General features: G+C 47.8%; 1 protein-coding gene across 2 annotated transcripts in view; it reads right to left on the bottom strand.

Annotated features, from left to right (window-relative positions):
* klf8 (Kruppel like factor 8) overlaps window positions 1-19,573 on the bottom strand; it is a 109,379-nt gene that overhangs the window by 28,050 nt on the left and 61,756 nt on the right. Inside the window, exons 3-4 of one of the 2 annotated variants that reach the window (XM_056284836.1) lie at window positions 4,586-4,861; window positions 3,561-3,795 (exon numbers count right to left, since the gene is read on the bottom strand). In XM_056284836.1, the coding sequence (XP_056140811.1) occupies window positions 3,561-3,795; window positions 4,586-4,861 (511 nt within the window). The remainder of the gene's footprint in view (window positions 1-3,560; window positions 3,796-4,585; window positions 4,862-19,573) is intronic. The other variant, XM_056284837.1, reaches the window with a different exon arrangement.

The raw sequence follows: 19,573 nt of genomic DNA, 5'->3' as shown, positions 1-19,573 counted from the left end.
TCGTGTTCTGTAGTCCAGCACTGTACTGTCCTCACAGTGGGCTGTGTGCATTTCACTTTCTGCTTGTCCTGGTCGCTGCACTAGCGCCTCCTCTGGTCGGTCGGGACACCTGTTCGGGGGGGAAGGGGGGGGACTGGAGGGAATAGTGTGATCTTCCCACGTACTACATCCTCCTGGTGAAACTCCTCACTGTCAGGTGAAAAGAAGCGGCTGGCGACTCCACATGTATTAGAGGAGGCGCGTGGTAGCCTGCAGCCCTCCCTGGATTGGCAGAAGGGGTGGGGCAGTGATCGGGACAGCTCAGAAGAGTGGGGTAATTAGCCAAATACAATTGGGGAGAATAAAGGGGGAGAACCCCCCCCCCAAAAAAAAGAAGTTATTGATAAGTAACATTTGCAAGTTGTGACCCTCATGGTTTTGTTGAGCCACTGTGTTCTTTGTGGCTTTGTGATCGAAAACGTTTAAGTTGTTGTTGTTTATGTTGTGCCAGTCACTGTCACTTATTTCCTTTCTCTGTTATTTGTTTTGGCAATATAAGCACTGTCTTGTCATGCCAATAAAGCTCTTTAAATTGAAAATCAAATTGCCAGAGAAAGAGTCCTGTGACAGGAGAGGAGACAGGAAATAAAACAGACTCCTCTCCTCTGTTTTAGGTTGTGAAACAGTCGGAGGGGTTTCTGAACAGCAGTTCGGGGAGCTGTTTAAAAGGTCAGCGGACAAACAGAGCGGCACCCATTAGACAACATGAAATGCACGGCGTCTGTCTGCAGCACCACCTCACACACGTCCTCCACCTCGACTTGCTGACCTTCTGTCCTCGCTCTTTTCTCTGCTTTTTCCTTCAGGGCAATGCACGTTTTTTATTTTATCTCCATTTTTACTAGTTTGGTACTCGGACCTAACTTCAGTATTCCGATGATTATTATTTTATTGCGACGCCATTTCAGGAGTTTTTATACACAACAGCTTAACTTTGCTGTGCCGTAGTCTACCATCCTCCTCCTCTTTATTGACTTGCAGGAGTCGGGAAATTGGGTGAAATTAATGCCGAGTCTAATTGGTTCGCTAACCTGTTAGAATATATAGTCAGGGATTAATGTCACTAAATAAATTAGCACTATTAGGATGGGGACAACGACTGAGCTGTCCACTCCTCAGTGACAAACGCTTGTCACTTCATTTATAGTTTGGTCGCTCAAAAACAATGGTAACAGTGGGTTCCCAGGTAGCACAGTGGTCTATTCCGCTGCCTACCAACACGGGGATCGCCGGTTCGAATCCCTGCGTTACCTCCGGCTTCGTTGGGCATCCCTACAGACACAATTGGCCGTGTCTACGGGTGGGAAGCCGGTCCTGGTCACTGCACTAGCGCCTCCTCTGGTCAGGTCAGTGTGCCTGTTCGGTGGGGAAGGGGGAACTGGGGGGAATAGCGTAATCCTTCCACGTGCTACGTCCCCCTGGTGAAACTGCTCACTGTCAGGGGAAAAGAAGCGGCTGGTGACTCCACATGTATCGGAGGAGGCATGTGGTAGTCTGCAGCCCTCCCCGGACCGACAGAGGGGGTGGAGCAGCGACCGGGATCGCTCGGAAGAGTGGGGTAATTGGTTGGATACAACTGGGGCGAAAAACGGGGGGGGGGGCAACGATAACAATGTGTACCTTTCCGGTATATCAGCCAATCCATAGCGTTAGCTACATGGAGTTGCGGGACAGTGTTACCTTCACAACACTGTAATTCGGTCGACTGTGTTCGTTTTTTGGGGAAAAGCTTCAGAAAGACACAATGTTGTTGCTTTGTTTTTCCATCAAATGGAACAAAGTGACCACTGTGACTGCATTCAGATCCACCACTTGTGTCTTGATTTTTATTTTTCGGCTGATTAATGTATAAGGAATATTCGATATTTGTTCAGAAAAAGTGCCAAATGTCCGCAGCTGGAAAAAAGGTATTCAGATCAGCCCTAATTGTTTGCTTATTTTTTTCGAATGATTATTTGTTTTTATTATTACTGTCAATGTGGAGAGATTGAGGCCTCTTTGTCCTTCCATTTATGCCAGCTGGCTGATAACCTCATACAGACTTCTGGCCGTTTACCATCAAAACAACACCAAGTTACCAGCTACAGACGATGGCCAGAACTACAAGTCCACCACATGACCTCCTCGGACTGGTCATGTGACACGAGAGAACCGCTGGGAGAAGAAACAGGAAGAGGAGCCGAGTACAACAGAGGTTGAGAATTATTAGAGGAAGAAGAGGGGAAGTGATAGAGAAAAAGACCTGCCGACAAAAGAGAAACGGACGGTGTGTGTGTTGTGTGTTGCTCTGACTGAGAGTTAGGGGTCATTCAGGGTCATCGTGGCGCTGGATGAGAGAAGCTTTTCATAACGATGAAGGAGAGGAGTGAGAACACAGTCATGCTGAAGTGACGTTGTTTTTAGATGTGAAGCACTTGGTGAACCTCATTCACTCACCCACAACATGACGGCTAGCCTCCCATTTAGCATTAACATCGATGCGGATTAAGGGCAGCAGGGGTTGCAACCGCTCACAAAATGTGCGCCTGTTTTGAGGCGTTAAAGAATTTACATTTTTCTTTAATTAAAATTATAATCCTCTGGTAAGAAAATTGTCAAAATCTATTTTTGTCTGCACTTCCACCACTATTCTGTCTCGGCCTCCCCCACATGTTCTGTGATTTCATTCTGCGGCTCATTTGTATTGGTGTTCTATGGTTTCATTCGAGGGTGGATTTCACAGAGAGGCCTTCAACAGAGATGAGAGCAACATGTGCTCCGCCACCTTTAACCTCCTCAAACAACTCAACCTTTTGATAAAATCTCTCAAGTGTTTCTGATGTGTCAGCTTGATTTCCTGGGTTGTCAATTAGCTAAAAAAATTTGATTGAATGATTCTGACGAGCTAACTTTAGCTCTGTTGAACTGCTGCAAAAGCATCTTTTTTTGGGGGGAGGGGTCCCCTTTTTCTCCCAATTGTACTTAGCCAATTACCCAAGGCTTCCGAGCTGTCCCGGTTGCTGCTCAACCCACCCTGCCGATCCGGAGAGGGCTGCAGACTACCACATGCCTCCTCCCATACATGTGGAGTCGCCAGCCGCTTCTTTTCACCTGAGAGGGGGGAGTTTCACCAGGGTTATGTAGCACGTGGGAGGATCACGCTATTCCCCCCAGTTCCCCCTCCACCCCAAAAAGGCACCCCAGCTGACCAGAGGAGGCGCTAGTGCAGCAACCACCTGCAGACACGGCCAATTGTGTCTAGCCGGAGGTAACAGCGGGATTCGAACCGGCGAGCCCCGTGTCAGTAGGCAACAGAATCGACCGCCACACCACCCGGACGCCCGGGCAAAAGCATCTTTTTTATAATGTCGATGTTAAACATCCCACCAGGATATGGCTTAAATAATATCTAAGGTTTTACTCAGTTAAAAATGTGCAGTCAATTCTAGATCTACTTCTAGTTACAAACCCATAACATCCCGTTCACAACAACGTCACACAGCAGTCGTGATTCACGTCCATGACCGTGTGCATCTTCTCACCTGATCCTTCCGAGCGCCCATCGCTGCCGATGAGGGGCACGGTGATGGCTGCCGTGGCGACACCGTCGGTGGGCATGGCAGTGTAGACGACCGGCAGGGACTGGACCACCACGGGGATAGTCTGCAGCTGGCCCACTTTACTGGGCATGTTGACTGAGGGAATGGTGTGTATGACGTGCAGAATTTGCTGGCCCCCGGCACCCTGAGTGGCCAATATGGAGCCCGGGGACAGAACCTGGATCGGGACATACAAAGTCCCCTTTAGTCAACAATACATGTCCTGCATGCATATTATTATTATTATTATTGTAATAATTAATAAGTATAAGCTGTAGTGTGGTTAGTTGTGGTTAGCTGTGAGGTTTGACTATATACTATATATATATATATATATATGATTTCAATAACGTGTTGCTGTCAACATATGTGTGTGTGTGTGTGTGTGTGTGTGTGTGTGCATGTCTTCACCTCTGTCCTGTGTGTGTGTGTCATGCTATCAGTCTGTTTATCTACATTATATCTCCATTATTGCACCTCCAGATCAATAACAGAGATGTGTGAGATACTGGTTTGGTTCCTAAGTGCTGCCACACCTTCCCCTACAAACGCTGCCTTTCTCTTGCCCGAAGGGCAAGTAAGAGCAACTTGCCTTCAGTTAACCAAGTCTGTAAGTTACACAAACCAGCCCAGATGTGTGTCGTTTCTTTAACACTGTGTGTCTGTTGTATGTGTCCGCTAGCCGGAGTAAATTCTCTCTGAGCTCTTGTGGAAAATGTGCTAACATTTCATCCCCATCGCAGATAGTCTATATTTTAAATATGACTCTGCATCTCTAACTACCTGAATTTACTTTTGAATTGATTTAAGCTTGTTCATATTTAATAGATTTTAAAATTCCCGACTCATTAGTAGCTCCATTTTAACGTTTTTGCTTCAGTGTGTCATCAATAAGGTGCATCACCATAGCAGGTGGGGAGGTCGATAGGTGGGAGGGTGTGTGTGTGTGCGTGTGTGTGTCTACTTACCATGGATCCTAGCGACTGTACGGTGGTGGGGACGGGCGTGGCTGACAGGCTGGGCTGGGCCACCACGTTGCCTGGGGCTAGGCTGGCTAAGGTGGTGGTGGTTGCCGTGGAGACCGGGAGCGAGGAGGGGCGGGGCTTGTTGAGTGACAAGTCGACCGGTTCCATCTGATCCTCGGCAGGGTGAGGCGAGTGGGAGCTTTCTGTCTTACAGACCTGCGGCTCTGTTTTCACCTTCAAGTCTGTGGGCTGCAAACACCCGTGACCTTCATCTGCCTGCTGGATGGATGGAGGGATGGAGGGATGGATGGATGGATGGAGGGAGGGATGGATGGACGGCGGTGAGGGAAAAACAGAAAAAGAAGACAATGGAGGTTTAGGTGACTGATTGTACTTTGTACACAACTTCCTGTTTCCACTTAAAGTCATCGAGATACACAGAACCACAGACGGAAGGAAGGGAAAAAGGGATGGACAGAAGAGAGCGAAGAGGGAGCAAACAGGGAAAAGAAAAACAAGGGAGCAAAAGATGAAGAGCAAAGAAGCAGAGGAAGGAGGGGAGAGGAGAGATGGATTACACAGACGATTTTCTCTCTCTCTCGCTCTCACACACACACACACACACAAAACTCCTGGTCACCCCAGAGCTGCCCAAGGCTCAGCTGCACTCTGGTTTGTCAAACAGGGAACAATGGCTGCTGTGTGAGGCCTTGAGAGAGAGAGGAGGGAGAGAGAGAGAGAGAGAGAGGAGGGAGAGAGAGAGAGAGAGAAGTGGAGAGAGAAGCGGAGCAGGGAGAGAGAGCAGTGAGGCCGGTAATTGGCCTCGATCCAGCTCAGCTGAGCACGGTCTGGCTGGCGGTGAGGAAACGAACGAAAACACTTGTAAAGCTTGATGTTTAGGCCGGCCGGCCGCTCGGATGGAGACATTAGCATGACACAGTTGAGCAGCTGAAACAGAACACAACGAGACACAAACACCACACAGGGACAAACCCCCGTCATGACGACGCCGTCACACGTCACGCGGGACTGACATTATGCTGCAGTGTCCCTTTTGTAGGACCGTCGGCATGGAAATGTGATGGCTAACAGCCATGGGTGAACCAAACGGTTAAGGTGGGCCGTTCTGCGACGATACGCCGCGGGGTCGAGCCCAGCCACGAGCCGCTTTTAGGAGTAAAACGGTTCTGGAGCGAGACGCCAACCGCCTGCGGGCTGGTTTAAAGTGATCCGCTCTGGATTAACACCATCATATGATTGATGGCACAGAACCGGGTGGATATTCGTACAAAGCCGGCCCTGATTCACTTCGCCGCGTCCTCTGCATCAGTCTGCCGCGGATATAATTACCAGATAAATAAATAACCGGCTGCAGAACGGGGCTGTTAGGAATGGCGTCATGAGAAAACCCCGCCGGACAAGTAAACACGGGCTCTGTTCGGACGACCAGGTCGCAAGCGAAACCCCATTGGTAGTTTCGGTTCCACCTCCTTTCAACTGCGAGGGGGAAGTGGAGATGTGGGTGACCTTATGCTGGCGACAAAACAGAAGTCAAGTTTCTCTTATCGTGACAATATTGTGGCATCCTCTTTGTAAATATGTGTAACAATCATAATAAATGCACCAGCGTTCAAGTAACCCCTGCATGTCCATGTAATGACTGTTTATCTATCTATCTATTTGAATAAATACTATAGTTTTGCATCATGAAATTAGGCTTTTCAGTTTTCAGTCTGGTCCACCAAACCAAAGCACTGTACTAACAATGCTAGCTCATGCACCTTGAACTCAGGTTTTGGTGCAGCAGTGAATTATAGGTTAAAGCATAATTTTGAACCACTCTCAACATATCGACCTGAAATGGATAACAACCCCCCCCCCACCACCACCACCACCACCACACACACACACACAGGCTGCAACCATGCAACTCCATTATAAAAGTTCAATCTATGGCGAATACTAACGTGCAACTAGCTTGAACGAAAAGAACGCCACTCTGAAAAATGGCCACTAGGGTGCGCTCGAAGCACAACGTGTAAAATGAACGGGGGGTCAATGGGTGAATTTCACAAAATCACAAACCGTTGCAAATTTTGGGGAAATCATCCTTGTGTGTTTGCTTATTTCTATAAAGCATGTTTCCATACGAGATAAAAATTCGTCACACGCAAGCTGACACATGACTTGTGTTTCCGGACCCTTATCCTTATTCTACGAGCGGCGTCACGGCATCGCGTATGTATGTGTTGAGACGTTGGTTCCGATTGTGTCCTGCGTGGTTTAGCCCACATCTGTGGAGGCTAGCTTCTAGAAATACAATTTTTAAAAAAAGATATAAGGTTGAGACTCAAATGTTCTTATTGATTAATGGAGTTTGAGAGTATATGGACAGCGCCTCCCAGAACCTAAAGAACACAGAAGAAGGCTGATGTTGTAGAGTGTCATAAAGTACACTTTTATCATGTAGTTGTGTCTCAGCCCATTCATCCGAGATGTTGTTCACACTTACTGGTGGTAGAAGACGCTCGCAAATTAAGGAACAACAGACGAGACGGCGAGTGTTGAGTCTTATTCAGACAGACCAGCGTTGGCCTGATGCAGAAGAGCAGCTTGCCGTTCAAGCTGTTTGTGTACTAATTTGTGGTTGCCTCTATCTCTGGCTATTGCACATCGCTGGTCTCAGAAACACTCATGCCAATATTTGGTTTCTGAACATTTCAAACATGCTTAGAAAATGTCGGGGCATCTGGGAGGAGTCGTCGCGGACTGGGTCAGGGGTCAGGGCATGTGTCTGAAGTCCTCGTACTAGAAGAATGCTGGTGACGGACATAAGCACCGACCTGGGGCTTTGGTCGTACATCTCAGAAATGTGTCCGCGACAGGCCCGGTTGGGGCTAAGATTGTGTATTGTCTGAACAACGCTGAGACACTTTACCCGCATCATGGACAAGCCTTACCGGCGGTCCTTGATTTTGCTGAAGGTAAAGTTAAGGTGAGGACAGGTCATCACAGCTGAGAGGTTTGGGCAGCAGAGAGAGGAGAAAGAGAGGAGAAGGTACATTTAGACACTTCTGCATCTCATATTGTGATGCAACATTACTGCTGATAAAGACTGGCCTGAAAAGATGAACAGGAAAAGAAAAGAGAGAAGTGCAGGAGAGGTGACTTCTGGAAAGGAGAGGCATAAGTGGAAAAAGGAGGAAGAGAACTATGGAGGGAGCAGGAGAGGAGTTGGGGAATGGAGAGAGAGGAGTGGATTTGGGGACGTTAATGTGATTATAGAAATGTGGCTTCGTAAAGAGAAAAAGAGAGTGAGGGAGTGGGCGGGGTGGGGGAGGAAGAGAGAGAGAGAGAAAGGTGTCAGGGAGGCGAGTGGTTAGGAAAGGCCGGGAGTTGCCATGGAAACTGGGAGCCATCAGCTGACTCATCCCCCCCCCACTCCCTCACATACCCCACCCACTACCCCCTCCCTTCGCCCCCCATCACTCCATCTATCGCTCCATTCACTCCCCTCTGACTCAGCCACGCCCCCTTTACCTTGCTTGGTGCTGCACCTTTCCTCATTCCCTTTCTCCTTCCTTCCTTCCTTCCTTCCTTCCTCTCTCTCGCCATTTTCCTCGCTCTTCTAAAAAGTCCTGAAACCCTCATCCAGGCCCGCCTACCACCTCTCCTTTCCCCTCTTTTTTTTTTTTTTTTGGTTTCCTAACCTCCGCTCCACCCTCCACCTCTTGCCATCCAGATTTTGTCTTTCACGCCGGCTCAGACTCGGAGGCCTGGAGCTCGCCCAGACACACCCAGCCAGTTTTAGAAACCCAAACCCTCTCTGGACCCTCTCGCTCTACTGCTCTGAGAGACAGACAGACAGACAGAAAGGGACAGAGACAGACAGACCAACAGAAAGAGACAGAGAGACAGACAGAGAGAGACAGACAGACAGACAGACAGACAGACAGACAGACAGACAGACAGACAGACAGACAGACAGACAGAGAGAGACAGACAGAGAGAGACAGACAGAGACAGATAGACAGACAGAAAGAGAGAGCAAGAGTGACAGAAAGAGAGAGCAAGAGTGACAGAAAGAGAGAGAGAGAACGAGCAAGAGAGAGAGAGAGAGAGGGGGCATATATTCTACTTTATTTAATCATCAAGTTACTATACAGAACTAGACTCTGAAGATGATGTTATTTCATTTTATTTCTATTTATGTTCAAGTCTATGCTTTGGTAAAAATGTGCAGATGTACATCATGTCAATAAAAGCCACTGAAGTGGACTGAGAGGGACAGGGAGACATTTCTTTGCGAGACATGAAGAAGAGCTGTTGTGCTTCCTGTATTTGTGTTTTTTCTTTTCTCCAGAGAGGCGGAAAAATCTCATTTTGATTTGGGCTCATAATTCCTGATCCTTTTGGAGAACCCCCCCCCCGCACCCCCCCCATCACTACCTTTTTTTTTTCCAGGACACCGTCTTACCCGGCGTCGTTTACAGTTAATTAAACGAGATATGCATGGTGAACCTCCGGTAATTAATTCACGTATAAATATGAATCTGCGCAGCAGTCCTGGGAGACACATCCAGTGTTTGTTGCCTCAGTAAATCCGAAACACAGCAACACAAGAAAAGGAAAGGTTGTGTCGCTTTCACGGGCCGAGACGGCGTGACGTCAAGGGCATTTAGGCGAGCCATCCGGGGGGATTGCTCCCAGGGGCTCACATAGTTTCAATGGCGGCATTCATGAAATCCTCCACGATGGAGGAATTCGGCTTAGAAATGCACTTTCACAGACAGATACCCGAGCTGCATGGGGTCTGTACTCTCAGCCGCTCACCGGAGTCGCTAGTTTATATCACAACCCGCCTCCCTGGTTGTGCTTTTACCACAGGGTTTGTTTCCCTTCAGACGTGCAGCCATTTGTACCACCGGATAATCTCATCTCTGGCATTGTGTGTGTCTGTTGGTGGGGAGGCGCTTTGACCCATACATGCGAAACTACACCCTGAACAGAAAACAAAAACAAAATTTTTATCGCTTTCAACGTGAAAGGATGAGATGTGGAGATTTTACTACGGAGGTGTCTGGACCTCAGCAGGTCCATGCTAGCAGCTTAACTGCTTTCATGCGAGCGAAAAACAAATTATTTGCTCTTTTTCCAGTTTTATCTCGCCAGGATACCCATCAGCCAGTACACACACACACACACACACACACACACACACACACACACACACACACACACACACACACACCACTCTTGCTCGAATGCTCCTCAGAAAAGGTCATCTGGTCTTTGCTAAGCAGTTATTGGCAATTGATTTACATGATGGCCAGCGTCGATAAGACCGGATAACAGATCTGCTCTTTACGGCTGCAGTCACCATGATGAGCGGCCTGGCACAGAAAGTAGTAAGGGTTTACCACAGAGTCATCACCATACAGTAAGTACAGGTATAGTACAGTATAACTGCAGTTTTGTATTAGTACTGAATCTAGCATGTTGAAAGAACAGTACAGTATAAGTACTGTTTTGTGTAAGTATTGGGCCTAGCGAGGCCATGGCACAATATAACCTATGTTCTGTAACAGTACTGGACCCATCATGGTTATGGTACAGTATAAGTGCAATTTTTGCTAGTACTTAACCTAGTATATTAATAGCACAGCATCATTATTGTTTTGTACCAGCACTGGACCTATGGTTATGGGACAGTATAAGTACAACTTTGTATTAGTACTGAACCTAGTAAGTTTATGGCACAGTCTAAGTACTGTGTAGTACCAGAGCTGGGACCCATTGTGGCTACAGTACAGTATAAGTACCATTCTGTACCATTAATGGACCTAGTGTGGTTTGCACCTGTACTGGACCTAGTATGTTTATGGTACAGCATATTTATCACACTGTATGAGTCTACTTCTACTACTACTACTACTACTACTACTACTACTCTGTACAAGTTCTACATCTTATCATGGCCATGGCACAGTATATGCACTATGCTGTAACAGTACTGGACCTATTATGGTTATGGTACAGTATAAGTACCATTTTTACAAGTACTTGACCTAGTATATTAATAGTACAGCATCGTTATTGTTTCGTACCAGTACTGGCCCTATGGTTATGGTACAGTATAAGTACAATTTTTACTAGTACTTGACCTAGTATATCAATAGTACAGCATCATTATTATTTTGTACCAGTACTGGTGGCCCTATGGTTATGGGACGGTATAAGTACAATTTTGTATTAGTACTGGACGTAGTAAGTTTATGGCACAGTATAAGTACTGTGTAGTACCAGGACTGGGACCCATTACGGCTATGGTACAGTATAAGTACCTTTCTGTATCAATAATGGACCAAGTGTGGTTTGTACCTGTACTGGACCTAGTATGTTTATGGTACAGCATATTTATCACACTGTATGAGTCTACTACTACTACTACTACTACTACTCTGTACGAGTTCTAGACCTTTTCATGGCCATGACACAGTATAAGTACTGTGCTGTAACAGTACTAGACCTATTATGGTTATGGTAGAGAGTGAGTACTGCACTGTATGAGTACTGGAACTACAATGCTCTGTGATGTAACTGCAGCCATGTTGACTGTGGTCTAAAATAATGAGGTAAAATATGGTGACTTTCATTTCACTTCACTCTATTTTCTAAAAAAATAAATGTCTTCTTTCACTTCCATTCAACTCTCTTTTACAACTTTGTTACTTGCTATGTGTGCGTTTGTGTTTAGGATATTGGCAGTGACGAGGAAAAGACATCAAGTGATTAATTGAATCGATGACCTCGTCTGGCACACAGGCAGCTGTCTAAGTGGGCTAATGAAGGGGTCCTCCTGCTGGCTAGCTAATTTAGTTAAGCTAAAGCATGTCCAACTTACTGTGTGAGGTTAGTGTGTGATATGTGGTGAACAAGCTGTGACACGTAAAATACCGCCACATGGCCCTTTAACAGAATGGCAGAGCATAGTAACAATGTAACAACAGTCCAAAACTGTTGTTACATTTGTATTACAACTGTTACAACCCCCACCATATTCACTTCTGACAAAATCTGTGGTGAGAAATCAACAGTGGGGGCGTCCGGGTAGCGTAGCAGTCTATTCTGTTGCCTACCAACATGGGGACCGCCAGTTCGAATCCCTGTGTTACCTCAGGCTTGGCCGGGCGTCCCTACGGACACAATTGGCCATGTCTGCTGGGGGGAACTGGGGGGAATAGCGTGAGCCTCCCATGTGCTACGTCCCCCTGGCGTAGAAGAAGCGGCTGGCAATGCCACATGTATCAGAGGAAGCATATGGTAGTCTGCAGCCTTCCCCTGATTGACAGAGGGGGTGCAGCAACGGCCAGGATGGCTCAGAAGAGTGGGGTAATCGGACGGGTACAATTGGGGAGAAAAGGGGGAGAAAAAAATCCCCCAAAAAACAGAAAATAAAAGAAATCAACAGTGTACATTTTAAATAAATGTCCTTTTTGGGAAAGCAATGCCAAAGTGAAAATTTGATTAGCTCGGGGTATTTCGCAATACCAGCAAGTACCTCTCATCTCCAACTGTACACCGAGTTTCCAGCATACTTGGATCTTGTGAGTCTCTACTCCCAAGTTCAGCTTGCTAAACACAAACTTCTAAAGAATGCGAGTTTGTACTTGGTGTACTCGATATTGAGAAACGTCCATGCTAGACAGAAAGGCGACCGTGGTGGAAACAGAAACGCCAAATCTCTGTCGGCTGATAAATTTATTCCGTGGTATATATCGCCCAACCCTACATCCATCTATCCCTTGTTTTTTCAGAATGATGCAGCTCCCCTCCATCAGTTTAATTTAAAATCAGATTCCCTGTTCAAAACCAGAAACCCTCCATTTGAAAAGAATAGAAATGTGTGTTGCTCGCCGCCCTTTTGGTGACCGTATATCGTTCATATAAAATCTGGTCACTGGAAACATGGTGGGACAGAGTGGCACACCCAACATCCTTGGTTGATAAAATTTTCGACACTGACACCTACCAGCTGACACTGACACATGGCGCTAATCAAACATCGCTTCTGATTGGCTGAGCTACAGTCGAGTCGCTGATTCTGATTTGCCGAGCCAGCTGACGTAACACTAACACCCAATATGGCACGGAGTTATGCAGGGGCAGGAAGAAAAAGTGGCTTCAGAATGCCTGACAGCATCCCAGGTCGACCCCCTCTTTAGATTAATGGCTACACACCGACACCGAGCCCAGCAAAAAAACAAGCTAACGCTAACGACACCGACAGCTACCCTGTCGCGTGCCTCTCTCTGGTTAATCAGAGATGTTGACAGCAAAGCTGACCACATAGGTGCAACAGGAAGTGAGTAGCCAGCTATGACATCATCTTTCTGCACCAAAGAAGGGGGGGGGGGGACTGCAACCAGAATTTCTGTTCTAGCTCTCTCTCTCTCTCTCTCGCTCTCCTCTTTCTGTGTTCTCTCACTCTCTCCCACAGTACATCTCGCCCTCTGTCTCTAGGAGTCATACAGTGCGGACAGAGCTAGACAGGGATGGCCTGCACCTCTACATGATAAATGCACCGCCTTCAGAATTCTCTCACACACACACACACACACACACACACAGAGCTTAAAAACTCACACATGTGCATGCATAACTTCAGATGATGACAAACAAAAAGGCATGCCTGTGCTGAATGCCCTGCAAGCAAAGTGTATAAACAGACATGGTTCAAACCACACATGTGCGCACACACACACACACACACACACACACTCACACACAGGTGGAGGGTGGGTTTGCAGTCTCTGTGCATGAGTGCCTGTGTTTGCTGGAGGACAGCTGACTTGTTTGTACGCATACATCAATGACGCACAGCTAGGCAGGCCACACTACACATGTGTGTGTGTGTGTGTGTGTGTGTGTGTGTGTGTGTGTGTGTGTGTGTGTGTGTGTGTGTCCATCCATGTGTTGGCACATGAGCGACACAGAGGGGTTCCATGCCTTTTCACCACGTTTCCCTGGCAGGTATTCAGTGTGAGTTTTAAGGAGTCTGTTTGCAGGAATTGTGTGTGTGTGTGTGTGTGTGTGTGTGTGTGTCTGTGTGTGTGTGTGTGTCTGTGTTTGCCTTTGGCTGAAGTGTTGAGTTGGGGGGAGAGAGAGGGGGGGAGAAGAAAAAAGCAAGAGAGGGTGAAAGAGGGAGTGTGCTGTGGTGGGTGGGTGTAGGTGTGTGTATGGGGATGGGGATGGGTGGGGGTGTAGTCTGCACTGCACAGTCTTTCCAACAAATCCCGCCAGGGCCTGGTTGCCATGGAGATCAACGAGAGGAAGAAGAGCCTCCCTCGCCATATCCTATTAGAGGAGGAGGCGAGAGAGAAAAGAATGAGAGAGAGAGAGAGAGAGAGAGAGAGAGAGAGAGAGAGAGAGAGAGAGAGAGAGAGAGAGAGAGAGAGAGAGAGGGAGAAACATTCTGAGGGGAAGAGAGAAAAAGAGAGTTTGTGAGAGAGGGTTGAAAAGTACGAGTCAGAGTGGTGTGTGTTCGAGAGAGCGAGAGAGAGAGAGAGATTTGACTGTCAAAGGCCCATTTATTTACTTTACATTCCAGTCGGAGAGCTGATATTCTGACTTGTGCGTCTTATTGTGATCTGGCTCAAAACAGTAAAAACGGTTTCGGAAAGTCTCACTGAGCAGTTCAAACAAGAATTTATGACAACAAACTGGTTTTCACATCGTCCACACTGGAAAACTGTTTCTACTGCCCCCCAGAAAGGACAAACACTGGGGGGGGGGGAGAGAGAGAGAGAGAGAGAGAGCTAAAGCGAGAGAGAGAGGAAGCGGGAGACAGAGAGCGAGAGAGGGAGGAAGAGGGAGAGGGAGAGCGAGAGAGAGAAGGAGGAAGAGGGAGAAAGAGGAAGAGGGAGCGAAAGAGAATGAGAGAGCGTGAGAGAGGAAGAGGGAGAGAGAGAGAGGACAAGGGAGAGAGAGGGAGCTTACACATGGCTGTCTGAGACCAACTCTTGGTGGAAGGCCATAATGAGGCCAAGGGATAACCTTTAACCCAATCCTGACACACCACACACACACACACACACACACACACACACACACACACACACACACACACACACACACACACACACACACACACACACACACACAGAGGGAGTATGAACCGACCAACCATGTCCACAGGCTAATGATTCTCTCCTTTCCTCCTCCCTTGCCTCTTTTTAACTGCCAGCCCTGTCTTTTGTATTCGGGTTTAGGTTCAGCCAGAAGCGGCCCAAAACACACTCAGCACACCCATCATAACCCCAAACACCAAGACGCCACTTAGCAAGGCAGCTTTTTGAGCAACTGCTCAAATTAAACTGTTCCGTGACAAACAGTACAAGACTGTGGTTGTACTGGTGAGCCCCCAGTAACCACCAGTACAAGACTGTGGTTGTACTGGTGAGCCCCCAGGAACCACCAGTAGAAGACTCTGGTTGTACTGGGCAGCCCCCAGTAACCACCAGTAGAAGACTCTGGTTGTACTGGTGAGCCCCCAGGAACCACCAGTAGAAGACTCTGGTTGTACTGATGAGCCCCCAGGAACCACCAGTAGAAGACTCTGGTTGTACTGGGCAGCTCCCAGTAACCACCAGTAGAAGACTGTGGTTGTACTGGTGAGCTCCCAGGAACCACCAGTAGAAGACTCTGGTTGTACTGGTGAGCTCCCAGGAACCACCAGTAGAAGACTGTGGTTGTACTGGGCAGCTCCCAGTAACCACCAGCAGAAGACTCTGGTTGTACTGGTGAGCCCCCAGGAACCACCAGTAGAAGACTCTGGTTGTACTGGGCAGCTCCCAGTAACCACCAGTAGAAGACTGTGGTTGTACTGGTGAGCTCCCAGGAACCACCAGTAGAAGACTCTGGTTGTACTGGTGAGCTCCCAGGAACCACCAGTAGAAGACTGTGGTTGTACTGGGCAGCTCCCAGTAACCACCAGCAGAAGACTCTGGTTGTACTGGTGAGCCCCCAGGAACCACCAGTAGAAGACTGTGGTTGTACTGGTGGGCCCCCAGTAACTACCAGTAGAAGACTCTGGTTGTACTGGGCAGCTCCCAGGAACCACCAGTAGAAGACTCTGGCTGTACTGGGCAGCTCCCAGGAACCACCAGTAGAAGACTCTGGCTGTACTGGCCAGCTGCCAGTGGACAACAGAAGAAGACTCTGGTTGTACTGGGCAGCTGCCAGTGGACAGCAGAAGAAGATGGCGGCTGTACTGGGAACCTCACGGGTGTGAATGTGTTGAAGTGTGTGAATTTGAAGCATGACTGGGCTTTAAACTTGCACTCCTGCCCTGGAAGTTTTACCAGGATAAACAGAAGGCAGGGGAAAAAACTGTTATTGAGGCGTCATAGCGGCCTCACTGGATAACCCCCCCCCCCCGCCTCATGCTGGGCTATATATGGAAAATATTACTGTTACAATAATCAAAGTGAAACATACGGGATAAACACGCAGATGAGCCAAAACTTGAAGACGACTCACGGGTGATCCTCAGGCCTCATTTATGCCCCCACTTTAAACACATACCCCAATACCCTCCATTCATTTCAAAACTGTGGGGGCAGTGTAGCCAATCGTTCCAGCGAGACGCGACAAAGACGTTTACAAAATGGCGGAACCCTTTGAGGAGAGGTTGTGCGAGCTGGTTAGACATTTTAGACATATGCTATGTTGCGCGGGCACGGGGACAACAAAGCACAGGTACATTCTCACGACCTCCTCCACCGTCGCCATGTTTGTTGGTGTCAGAAACTTTTGACACTGAACTTCCCTCTAGTGGATGTATCGCTTACTGTCCATAGCAACGTGAAGGACGCATTGGAAGTATGTGGGCAGTACGGCTACATCATTTGAAATGGACGTACTTCTTTCTGTACGTGAAGAGAGCATAAATGAGCCTTAACAAGGGCACATGTCGAGGTCTGGGTAGATTAGATGCTAAGTGGACAATCAGCTCTCGCAGCCAACGTGTTGGACGCAGGAGAAATGGGAAGGAGCAAAGACTCGAGCGACTTTGAAAAAGCGCCAAATTGTTATGGCCAGACGACTGGGTCACAGAATAACATTGTCAACTGGGTCGACAACGTTATTCTGTGACCCGGTCGTCCGGCCATATTTCTGTGACCCAGTCGACACACAGTACATCAGACCCTGCTGCGTATGGGGCTTCATAGCCGCAGACCAGTCAGGGCGCCCATGATGACCGCTGTTCACCATCAAAAGCGCCTACAATGGGCACACGAGTGTCAGAGCTGGACCTTGGAAGGAGGTCGGCTGGTCCGATGAGTCCCATTTTCTTTTAGATTTCGTCGTGGATGGTGCTCTGGGCAATGTTCGGCTGGGAAACTCTGGGTCTGGCCATTCGTGTGAAGGTCAATTTGACACGTGCCCCCTACCTAAACATTGTTGCAGACCAGCTACACCCCCTTCATGGTGACAGTATTCAGAGTGGCCTTTTTCAGCAGGATGCTGCGCCCTGCCACACTGCACACATTGTTCGGGAACAGTTTGAGGAACATGATGAAATGTTCAAGGTGTTGCCCTGACCTTCAAATTCTACCACTACTACTCTCAGCTGCTCCCGTTAGGGGTCGCCACAGCGGATCATCCGTTTCCATCTCTTCCTGTCCTCTGCATCTTCCTGTCACACCAGCCACCTGCATGTCCTCTCTCACCACATCCATAAACCTCCTCTTTGGCCTTCCTCTTTTCCTCTTCCCTGGCAGCTCCATATTCAGCATCCTTCTCCCAATATACCCAGCATCTCTCCTCCACACATGTCCAGACCATCTCAATCTTGCCTCTCTTGCTTTGTCTCCTAACCGTCCAACCTGAGCGGTCCCTCTGATATACTCATTACTAATCCTGTCCTTCTTCATCACTCCCAATGAACATTTTAGCATCTTCAACTCTGCCACCCCCAGCTCTGCCTCTTGTCTTTTCATCAGTAACACTGTCTGTAAACTATAAATCATAGCTGGTCTCCAATCTTGTAAACCTTTGCTTTACTCTTGCTGGTGCCCTTCTGTCGCAAATCACTCCTGACTCTCTTCTCCACCCACTCCACCCTGCCTGCACTCTCTTCTTCACCTCCCTTCTACACTCCCCATTACTTTGAACAGTTGACCTCAAGTATTTAAACTCATACATCTTCGTCACTGCTACTCCTTGCATCCTCACCATTCCGCTGTCCTCCCTCTCATTCACGCATATGTTCTCCATCTTGTACCTACTGACTTTCATTCCTCTTCTCTCCAGTGCATACCTCCACCTCTCCAGGCTCTCCTCAACCTGCTCCCTACTCTCGCTACAGATCACAATGTCATCCACGAACATCATAGTCCACGGAGACTCCTGCATGACCTCATCCATCAACCTGTCCATCACCATTGCAAACAAGAAAGGGCTCAGAGCCGATGCTTGATGTAATCCCACCTCCACCTTGAACCCATCAGTCATTCCAAGTGCACATCTCACCACTGTCACACTACCCTCATACATGTCCTGCACCACTCCTACATACTTCTCTGCCACCCCCGACTTCCTTATACAATACCACAACTCCTCTCTTAGCACCATGTCGCATGCTTTCTCTGAATCCACAAAGACTCAATGTAACTCCTTCTGGCCTTCTCTATACTTCTCCATCAATATTCTCATAGCAAACATCGCATCTGTGGTGCTCTTTCATGGCATGAAACCATACTGCTGCTCGCTAATCATGACCTTTTCTCTTAACTTAGCTTCCACTACCATATCCCATATCTTCATGCTGTGGCTGATCAACTTTATACCTCTGTAGTTACTACAGTTCTGCACATCACCCTTATTCTTGAAAATCGGTACCAGTATGCTTCTTCTCCACTCCTCAGGCATCCTCTCACTTTCCAAGATTGTGTTAAACAATCTAGTTAAAAACTCCACTGCCATCTCTCCTAAACATCTCCATGCCTCCACAGGTATGTCATCTGGACCAACTGTCTTTGCACTCTTCATCCTCTTCATAGGTGACCTCACTTCCTCCTTGCTAATCCACCGCACTTCCTGATTCACTATCCCCACATCATCCAACCTTCTCTCAAATTCTCCAGATCTCAATCCGATTGAGCATCTGTGGGATGTGCTGGACCGACAAGTCCAATGCACGGCTGCTCCTCCTCGCAACTTACAGTACTTAAATGATCTGCGGCTAATGTTTTGGTGCCAGATAGCACTGGACACCTTCAGGGGTCTTGCAGAGTCCAAGTCTCAGTGGATCCGCACTGCTTTGGTGGCACATGGAGGACCACCAGCACATTAGGCAGGTGGTCATAATGTTTTGGATCATCAGTGTATACATCACAATATCTGCTAACATGTGAAAAAATGCCATGTTTAAGAATCCAACTGAAGTCCATCACATTAAACTATTTGATAACGGAGAGCATAATGTCAAACCACAACAAGTTTTAAAATGTCATAAAAGTTCAGGTAACAGATTCTCGCAGTCATTAAGACGATAATATTGTGTATCACGATCTGAATTTCCTTCTGATTCAATGCCACGGAAAGATGATAAACAATGTTAAATCACTTCCCTGTCTGTCTGTCTCTTGCTCACCACCGCCGATGTATCGCTGAGCAACACACTTTGACTTCTTCGCCATACCTAAACTCAGGGAGGTGAAAACATATGAGGCTTTGCAAAGAAGCCTGCCGCTGCTGCTGCTGCTGTTGTCTGGAAGCTGCTGAGGACTGAATGTTGAACACTTTTAAACTACAACGTGAGAGACGCCATTTTAAAAGTCTTGCCGAAGCATCGAGACCACTGGCAACGGTTCCCTTCCCAAAGCGCTTATCTTACCAGAGGAAACTCAATTTACCCTCTCTCTGAGGCAGCCTTAGAGGTGTGGTCAGCAAACCCCTGCACGCACACGCACACACACACACACA

The sequence above is a fragment of the Lampris incognitus genome, chromosome 8 (assembly GCF_029633865.1).
Source record: "Lampris incognitus isolate fLamInc1 chromosome 8, fLamInc1.hap2, whole genome shotgun sequence".
Classification (NCBI taxonomy): Eukaryota; Metazoa; Chordata; class Actinopteri; order Lampriformes; family Lampridae; genus Lampris; species Lampris incognitus.
Note: the sequence above shows the minus strand (reverse complement) of the source record. Positions and strands in the feature narration are given on the sequence as shown.